At 29.3% G+C, this 10,199-nt stretch overlaps 1 protein-coding gene across 1 annotated transcript; it reads left to right on the top strand.

The window, feature by feature from the left end:
* Positions 1-2,493: 2,493 nt before the first annotated feature.
* LOC108324786 (cysteine-rich receptor-like protein kinase 29) lies at positions 2,494-7,276 on the top strand. Its single transcript, XM_052874081.1, has 8 exons — positions 2,494-2,587; positions 3,120-3,902; positions 5,397-5,507; positions 5,614-5,762; positions 5,852-6,062; positions 6,178-6,418; positions 6,542-6,692; positions 6,784-7,276. Exons 1-8 carry the CDS (start codon positions 2,494-2,496, stop codon positions 7,042-7,044), a joined length of 2,001 nt encoding a protein of 666 aa, XP_052730041.1. The 3' UTR covers positions 7,045-7,276.
* Positions 7,277-10,199: the final 2,923 nt, after the last annotated feature.

Below are 10,199 nucleotides of genomic sequence, written 5' to 3'. Positions count from 1 at the left end.
ATATGTTTTATTTATTTTTGTTTAATAAATAATATTTTTTAAATTAAAATAGTCATATATATTTAATTATATGAAAAATATAAATTTAATTAAATATTTATTAGATAAAAAATATTTATTTATTACTGAATTAAAATAAATAAAATATTTAATTTAATACTATTTTAATTTTGTTTTTTAATTTAAAATATTAATTTTTTTTTGTAATTTATTATTATTATTAAATAAAAAATAAAAAAAGTAAATTAAAAGAAATATAAAAAATTCGTAACCAGTGTTCAAATTCAGTAAAGTGTTGACAGGCGTTCAAACGCTGGTGATTATTAAGGAAAAGGGTATAATAGGATTTTTCAACGCTGGTGCTTATTAAGGAAAAGGATATAATAGGATTTTTTTAAAGGTGCTGAAGAAACAACAGAAGTGTAGGTGTATGAAGAACTGCTTATACAATTTTATTAAAATCATTATTCACTTAATTTTTTTTATCTGAAAATTATGTTGCATCTTAGTTCATCTTCATGTTTGTTAGACAAATTATTTTTGTCTGTTGTCTTTTCTTTTTCATAATAATATAATAATAAAATAAATTAGTAGAAATATAAAAGTATGAACATTAAAACGAGACTTCCAACCATCACACCAAACTCCTTAATGAGGCAAGGAAAAAATAGCACAGAAAAAAAAAAAAAAAGAGGACCACGCTATTAATGAGTCCAGGAAAATAGTAGACTTTTTCACATGCCAGAATGATCAAAGCAGACCCATTTTTCTGCCAACTCACTGCAATTACTGAGACTTTAATCTATTTCTTACCAATTTTTTAAGCTCATCTTTAGTAGAGTTAAGCTGTTAAATGACTCTGTATTCTATATTTTATCTGTTAGTCTTTTTTTAGAATAATTTAAAAAATATATATTTAACTATCTTCTGAAAACATGTTTTCCCAATTATGTTTTTAAACGTTATTTATATTTGAGATTTTGTTCTAAAATCAAAGTCAGTAGAACGTTGATACATAGCTTTGTTTGCTATATCAAACAATATGTTTAGATTGTTTATATTCTTTAATATAAATTTTGTAGAAAAAGTTAATTTCGACAAATATTTTAATCATGTTTAATCATTTAAATGACACGTTATTTAAATTTATCGTGCTTCAGTAAGATCACCAAAGTCATTGATGTCAGATTAATAATATAAAAACTAACAAAAACAAAATTAAAAGAACACGTAATTTACAATAATATAACTTTACAGAAAGAAATAAAATATGAATTCTTCACTCTAACTCTAAAAATAAATAAAACGGAAAACAAATAGATATAGAATTTTAGAATATAAACAAATTTTCTTACTTAAATTCTCTCTCAAACAATAAAACAATGAAAAAAAATAATGTATCTTAAAAAATATTTAACTCCTTTTGTAACATGTATTAAAATACAAATTTAATTTTCCTAAGATTTTCTTTTATCATAATCCTTATATATACTGACATACTGACACAATTTAATATATACAGTATATATACAATTTAATATATACAATATATATATATATATATATATATATATATATATATATATATATATATATATATATATATATATATATATATATATATATATATATATATATATACTACACAATTTCCCTGTGTGAGCTGTTGTTTTACATCTGGAGAAGGAAAGGTAACTGCTTGTGCTTAGAATTAGTCAATACTATTATGTGGTGATAAAATTTCAAAATTCGGACTGATGTTGAACTTTTAGATATTATTCTCAATCTGTTCCCTGAGGGTTCCAGTATTTCAGGAAAGAGCAACTTTTGGATATGCTTTAATATAAATTTTGTACGAAAATTAGATTTCAATAAAATTTTAAGTAATATTTAACTTTAAAGACAAAAAATAATTAATCAATAGCGATAAATTTATATACAAATTTTTAAATTAAAAATTATTAATATTCAAAATAGTTTTTATTATCAATAAAAAATTATAATTAAATTATGAATTGGTTTTTGATTAAATACTAATTCATTTAACAATCAAAATTTTAATAATTAATATTAATAACAAATTTAAAGACTAATTTAAAATTTAATTATAAATTTTTATCGTTAATAGAAACTATTTTAAATATCTATATAAAAAATGAAAATAAAATTTACAAAACATACAATAAATAATAATATAATTTACTGAAAAGGAAAAAAATCAAAATATTATTCCCTTTATTTCCAAAGAGAAAAAAAAACTTTAAAACCAAAAACAAATGCAAATAAAACCTTAATTTTGTTAGTTTCTTTCTAAAAATAGAAAGAAAAATTTAGTGTATTACTAAGAAAAAAAACATTGTGTATCATTAAGAAAACTTTTAATTCCTTTTATAACATGAAAGTACTAAAATAGATTTTCCTCTGAAACTTCTCTTCTTATTACCTCTTTTCGTCTTTCTCTTGGATCTCCTGCTTTCCCTCCTTTCGGCAGCCATGGGAGAGCTTTCTCCCTTTGTAGCGGGTTCTTGGATACCAGTTCTAATAATGAATCCTAAAGACTTTTCAATTGAAGTGACCATGAGTTCTGGCAATTTTTTTATAAAATTCTGAAAAGTCAAAGTTTTTATGAGCTATGAAGACTTGTTTATAAAATTTTTGAACAAAATTAGTTAAAAACGAAGATTTTTTAATTTATAGGATGTCGTTCCTAGTGATGATGACTTTCAAATGAACCAAATCATTCTCATGACGACTTCGATTGGAATGAATTTTTTTATATAATTGGAATGAAAGATTGGAAGACTTAAGTTTATGGAAGAGATTTGTTGAATAAATTTAAATTAGGAAAATTTATTTGTAATTTGGTTTGACTTTTATTTTATTTGGTTTCTGTTGCTGTTTTGAAACTCATTGTTGCGGTTTCTATTTTTCGTTTTGCTGTTGCCGCATTTGTTTAATATCCGGCCAGGTTTTATTTCGTATCAGTTGTTATTTTACCTGTACTCGGCCCAGACGCGCATGCTTATTTAAAGGCTTGCGCGATGATTCAATGATATACGTAGTGAAATTACACCGAATTAATTGCAATACAGTGAGGTGTGTGTCGTATTTTTATACAGCTTTCGCCAAGGCTACTTTACTTTCACTTTACTTTCACTTTCGTCTTCTGATAACAAATTTTATATCTCAAGTTACTCCACAAAACTTCCACTACTTCTGTGATCAAGATAACGATACAGGAGTCTATACAGCCAACAGCACCTACCACACCAACCTCGACACCCTTTTGTCCACTCTCGTTTCCAATACAGAAATCCATTACGGTTTCTACAATTTCACAAACGGCGAAAACACTAGTAAAGTGTACGCCATTGGGGTGTGTAGAGGAGATGTTGAGCCAGAGAACTGCCGCACATGCCTCAACGGTTCCAGGACCAATCTCACTGAACTTTGTCCAAACCGAAAGGAAGCAATTGGTTGGTACGAGGATGAGAAGTGTATGTTGCGCTACTCAGACCGCAATATATTCGGACTTAAGGAAACTGGACCTGCTTTTCAAGCTAGCAACGACAGAAATGCATCGGATTTGGATGAGTTCATTAAAGATGTCAAAACCTTGCTACGTAACCTAAGCCGCGTAGCTGCATTAGGTGACTCTCGTGTTAAGTATGCTGCAGGTGGTACATCATCAGATTCTAAGGTCATATATGGTCTAGTTCAGTGCACACCGGACTTGGGAAACTCAGAGTGCGCTGATTGCTTGTCTCAGTCCATTGAACCTCTCCCGATAGATTGTTCTGAAGGCAAGATAAGTGGAAGGGTTGTTAGACCAAGTTGTAATATTAGGTTCGAAACCGAGAAGTTCTATGGAGATCCAGCATTTGTATCACCAGCTTCTACGGGTACTACTTCTTATACTTTCTTAATTAATTCTATATTCTATTGCTCTTCCTGGACTAAATTGATGCATGTACAGTTTTTACCTGTGTTACAGAATTTATTTAAACATTTTCTTCTTCCACCTCTAGTGTAGTAAGCTTTTAGGTAATAAGCTCAGCATATTATGTAGATAATTGTGAGGTTTTGTTTTACCTATTCATATGACAGAAAAAAGTAAATGGCACTGCTAAAAAGCGGGGGAAAATCTCAACGAAAATAATACTTAGTCATCTCCATCACAGCACTTAACAGTTATTATGGGTAATTACTGTTTTTCAAAAAGTTCTATTCTTGTAACTGTTTAAGGGGTCACCGAGTCAATTATGATGGAAGAACCCAAAACAAAGGACTCACAAAAAAGTGTAATAAAACCCCAAAATAATTTCTACCACTGCATATTCTCTTAGGTATCCAAAAAACTGATAAATACGTAGTCAGAGAGTGAAAACAATGGACAGCCAAATCCTAATAGGCAACTAGTACTAGTGAGAGATAAAAGAAATATTGATACCAGTGGTGGTAGAGAGATCCGTCGTTGTGTGAGACACTGACAGTATACCCTTATGTGTCTTTATTTATTATTATTTGAAGTGTTTTTAGATCTAAAATTATGACATTACTGATTGTAAATATTGTGTGTAAATGAGTTAAATTATCTAAAGTGTTCTATTATATATAAGAAATTAAGTCTAATACAATGCAATAAGAAAAGAAATTGAGAAAAGTAAAAAAATATCAGTCACATGTTTAAAAATTAGATACCATTTTAGTAATGGGTGGAGGTCAATGGTCTTCAACTTCAAACAACTTCCAAAACAGTCTGGCAATCCAAGTCTTTATTCCAATATTCAGTGATATAACGACAAAAGGTATTTTGATATTTAAGTCACTAAATGATTATTCAGTGATTAAAGTCAATTCTCAACGGTGAAATAAACGTGATTGCTTATCTTTTTATCATAAACTTATATTTATAAATTTTAGAATGGATTTTTAATTAAAATCAACCTAATCATGTAAGAATTGATAAACATACTTTACCTTTAAATAGACTTAATTTATAAACTTGATCAATCATTAAGTGAATTACCGATCGATTAGTAACTTTCTACTAAGGAGTGTCCGATTTTTGAGAACTAACTAAGGGTACGAGGAAGTTGGCTATCCAGTCAACTACTCATCAGAAAGTCATAAATATCATTCTGTGTGCTATAAAGAAACTATAAATGTTACGTGTGTATTTAATGAAACCAACCATCTTTATAAGAAACAATAAATGTTTCCAGATTTCGTAATATTTAAAAATTGAGTTTTTCTTTAGGAATTAGGATCTATGAAGTAACAAGTTTTAACAAACCGTGTTGAGATGGCCTTAATAATTAGTTATTGGATTTGTTGATGTTTTATGTATGGTATTTATCTGCGCAATGTCCCTCTGAGGATTCTGATTTGTGCAGGAAAGATAATCGCAATTATCATAGCAGTGTCAGTTGTTGTAATTGTTTCCGCGGTGCTTACTTTTATGTACATTCGTTTAAACGGGAGGAACTCATGGATAACTTTGGAATGTAAGTGGAAGCACTTGTTTACCGTGACATATCTTCTATTTAACGGTCCTGCATTTTTGTAGTGTTTTAAATTGAGTAATATTTTAAAACCGTTCCTTGTGTGAAGCTCTACTAGAAAGACTACATGATGATGATAATGATGGAATTGACGCTTCTGAGCCATTGGCAATCAGATTTAACATGATACGAGATGCTACAAATGACTTTTCTGATTCTAATAAACTCGGACAGGGTGGATTTGGGACTGTTTACAGGGTAAGACAAGTGTCAAGCATAACTTCTTCAAAATATTATATACATACACTACTTGCAAAGAACTTACCGTTCCTGACTGATGTTTTCAGGGTACGCTACCCAATGGACAAGAGGTTGCCGTCAAAAGGTATTCAGCTACTTCTAGACAAGGAGATGCAGAATTCAAGAATGAGGTGCTTTTATTGGCCAAACTTCAGCACCGAAATTTAGTTAGACTACTTGGTTTCTGTATGGGAGGAACAGAAAAGCTACTTGTCTACGAATTTGTTCCAAATAAAAGCCTTGATTACTTCTTATTTGGTAGGTTTAGTTTGAATGTCTGGTTAATTGGACCATACATCTGCTATTTCAGTTATGCCTTGACACTTAGCTTAATTACATAGTCTTAAGTTTCATGTATGTCTTGTTTGTGTAGAGGCAGATGAAACCAAGAGAGCCCAATTAGATTGGGATAGGCGCTTCAAAATCATTGCAGGTACTGCTCGAGGTATTCTCTACCTCCATCAAGATTCTCGATTGCGCATTATCCATCGTGACCTCAAAGCTTCTAACATTCTCTTAGACGAAGAGATGAACCCTAAGATAGCAGATTTTGGCGTGGCAAGGTTATCTCTTGTGGACCAAACTCAAGATACACAGAGAGTTATTGGGACATAGTAAGTAGTAAAACTTTAGCTTATGAATGTTTAGGTTTAGCAATTGAAAACCGCCGTATTTTCGAAGATGATTGTAAAAGGGTATTGTTTAACTAAGTTTTTTCATACTCCACTCTAATGCAGTGGATATATGGCACCTGAGTATGCACTGTGTGGAAAGTTTTCAGAGAAGTCAGATGTTTTTAGCTTTGGTGTATTGATGCTTGAGATTGTAAGTGGTAAGAAACTCCTTAGCATTCAAGAAGGAGAGGAAACGGGATATATATGCCATTTTGTAAGTCGGAATTTTGTTCCATTTATGTTGTTTGGAGTTGGAAGTATGAAATTTGAGAAGCTTACGTGAGTGAAAAAATTGATGCATGCAGGCATGGCGAAGATGGAGTGAAGGAAGAGCAAGAGATATTGTAGATCCTGCATTAAACAATGGTTCAGAAAATGAAATAATGAGATGCATCCATATTGGGTTACTGTGTGTTCAAGACATTGCAGCTGCGAGACCCACCATGGCTTCCGTTGTAGCCATGCTGAATAGCCATTCTTTCCGTCTGCAGGTACCTACGGCACCTGCATATGGGAATGCTCTTTCTGGAATCTTTGCAGGCATGCAGTTATATAAGGGAGATTAATTCAGGGACAATAAGATCAAAAGAATCCACCAATAGATAAGATCATTCGCTCAATGAGGCTTCAATTACTGAGCCATATCCTCGCTAGATCTTCATCCCCTTAGTTTATATCTTGGGATTAAGAAGAATGCCAAAGCAATGCTACTAATTACAACATTTGTTTAATAGCTTATGCATCTTCGTTGCTTATTGTCTGTATAAGCTGCTGTTTAATGTTTTTTTTAAGCCTTGAAGGAGGAATGTTATTGAATAAATATTTTAAATATTAATTATATAATTTATAAAATTACATTAAACTGAACACTCTCTCTTCTACCGTCAATTGGCCTTTTTATACAAACGCTTAAATTTAGGTTAGAATATTGTAATGATATTACAAATTTATTAATACACGAATGATATAATTGAAGTTTTTAAATAAAAATTAAATTTACAAGTAACAAAATATTAATTTAAATTTACAATTTTGAAATAAATTTTCAAATGATTGAGGGTTGGATGAATGGGACATAAATAATCAAGACTCAAATCGGTACAGTGAAGCTTATAAGTTAGATAGTGAAATTTTATCTATCTGGTGCAGTTATTTTAATCGATCAAAATGAATAATTTTTAAAAAAATACGAAAATTTACCAAAGGAAAGCTTATAATCCTTGCTTGATCAATGGAAATCTGTATTAAAGTTATATCTGTGCAAATTTTTTAACAGGAAACAAAAAAAAGACCGTGACAAGTCAACACAATTATTTCACTAATTTTAGAGTTTACTCTTTTATTTTATTTACCACAAAAAACAAAACAACATTAAAACTCTGCCGTGTAGGACATGCAATTCGAACGACTTAACCGCTGCATTTAATTTGAACCTTCCTATTTTCTGGTCAACCTTTTATAATTTCCCTCTTCCTATTTATGATTCAGATTTTTGTTTTTTTGTTTTTAAACGTGTGTGGTGAAATGATTGAATATGATGATAATCATTTCAAGAAACAGAAAGAGAAAATTATTTTTAATTCATTGATATTTTTTAAGAAAATATATATTAACCATGAATATATATTAATCTCTAATAAATAATATAGAATGAAATAGAAATTTATTTAAGAGATATATGGTTAAACTTGAGTCCTTAAAAATTGGATATAAAATATAAAAACACAATTAATATAATTAAATAAACATGAATTACATATCTAATTTATGGGTGTTGCTCCCTCTACCACCTCATGTGCTCCCAACACCTTTCCATTTTTTTATTCCAAAAATATCCTATACCTCCCCACAATCTTATTGCAACGAGTTTCCTTTACTTCCATTTTTCCTCAACAATCTCTCTCTTTCTCTTTCCGCATTGGAGCATTCACATGACAAATATACTTGTTGAAATCAACAATGTCTCTGTCACTCTAAATTATAGTCTTTTATCTCTTGGAAAATTTCCAAATTATAATCTAAAAATTTGTTTAATGTGCAAAATATCCAATAATCTCTTTAAAGAACATAATTATAGAATTTGTCCTCTTAATTATATTTTTCATATCCATATTAGTTAGCACTTATTAAGGTTTTACTGTTAAAGAATCTACCATGAAAAGGTTTTATACAAAAGTTCCAAAGGTGTGTGTTGCATAGCATTGGGTTTGGAGATATTTCCAAAATCCTTAACTACTCTAAAAGCACTTATTAAGGTTTGAAGATAGCTCTTGATGCAGTATCCAGTGGCCATATTGCCTCCGCATCACATGCTACTAAGAAAGTTTTGCAAAACTCGATATCCGTGCACGGATGTTGATATGCGTGCACGAATGTTGATATCTGTTAATTGAAGACAAAAAATGAAATAAGGAGGTGCAGCGAGCAATGTGTGGTGGTGGGAGTAACTCCCCTAATTTATTTGATCTATTTTATTGGATTTAGAGTGAATTATGAAAAATTCAATCCATAATTATCCTTAAACAAAGACATAATACGGTTAGCATGGGTGTAAACACTCATAACTACTCTTTCACCTATGCCTATGATGGCCGTATAGAGTTATGATAAACAAAAGAAAAATAAGAGTTTTTAGAAGCAAAAAAAGTTCTCATCTTTAGAAGCATTGATTAATTTCCTGTTTATAGTAAAATGGATTGTATAAAATAACAAAGTTAGGAAAAAAATTGATTGAATTTCTTCTGTTTAAATTATGAGCAACAAAGCCCCTTTCTAGGCACACTGATATTATTGTGATTTTGTGTTCATTTTATCATTATCTCATTATTCATTTCTAATAATGTTCCTCTAGTTGATATAAAGGCATTTCAGCATAATAAGTTAAAATAATAATCATTAAATATATTTCTTAATTTAATTCCGCTTAAAAACAGCCTTCAGCTTCATTGACTCTAACTTAACGTCTAAACACTATATATATACCACACTTACTCGGACAAACTCCATGTAAATATTACAGATCAATTACTAATAATTTATTTATTCTTAATAAAATACGATTTTTAATTATTTATTATAGTTATAAAAAAATATACATCATAATTAATTATGAATATGCCGTTTTATAACTATTCTTAATTGATTATATTAATAAAAAAATACTTCAATATGTTTTTTTTAATTTTAATAATATTTTTGTTTTTATTGGATTAGTGTACTTTCTATATTATCACGTATTTATTTTAATAATAGTAAATAAGATAAGCTTAAGATATAAAAATAAATTAAAAGATATAATAACTTGATTTAATTTATTATAGCTTGATTTTGTTTATATTTTCATAAATATCACATTTTCATGATTTTAAAGGTATTAATATTTTATATTGATCTCACACTTGGATTTCATGTTTATTGAACTTTTTTGAGTTTGACAAAAATAATATATTTTGGATATTGAGTAAATACATAAAACTTTAAACTTGAAAGTTAATAACTATTATATGTGAACTAAGTTATTAAATAAATAATGTGTAACTATTAGGATGTGGAAAAGTTAGGATGTGAGACTCTTATGTGTTACCATGATATAAAGTGTGAAGACTTCATATTTTCGAAAAGTCCATGCTTAGAAGCAAGGTTATCAAATTCGAGAGTTTACGTAAACTTGTGAAAGTCGAGTAAACTCGACTTGTAAACTCGTAAGAATTTACTTCAGATG

The sequence above is a fragment of the Vigna angularis genome, chromosome 3, assembly GCF_016808095.1.
Source record: "Vigna angularis cultivar LongXiaoDou No.4 chromosome 3, ASM1680809v1, whole genome shotgun sequence".
Lineage (NCBI taxonomy): Eukaryota > Viridiplantae > Streptophyta > Magnoliopsida > Fabales > Fabaceae > Vigna > Vigna angularis.
Note: the sequence above shows the minus strand (reverse complement) of the source record. Positions and strands in the feature narration are given on the sequence as shown.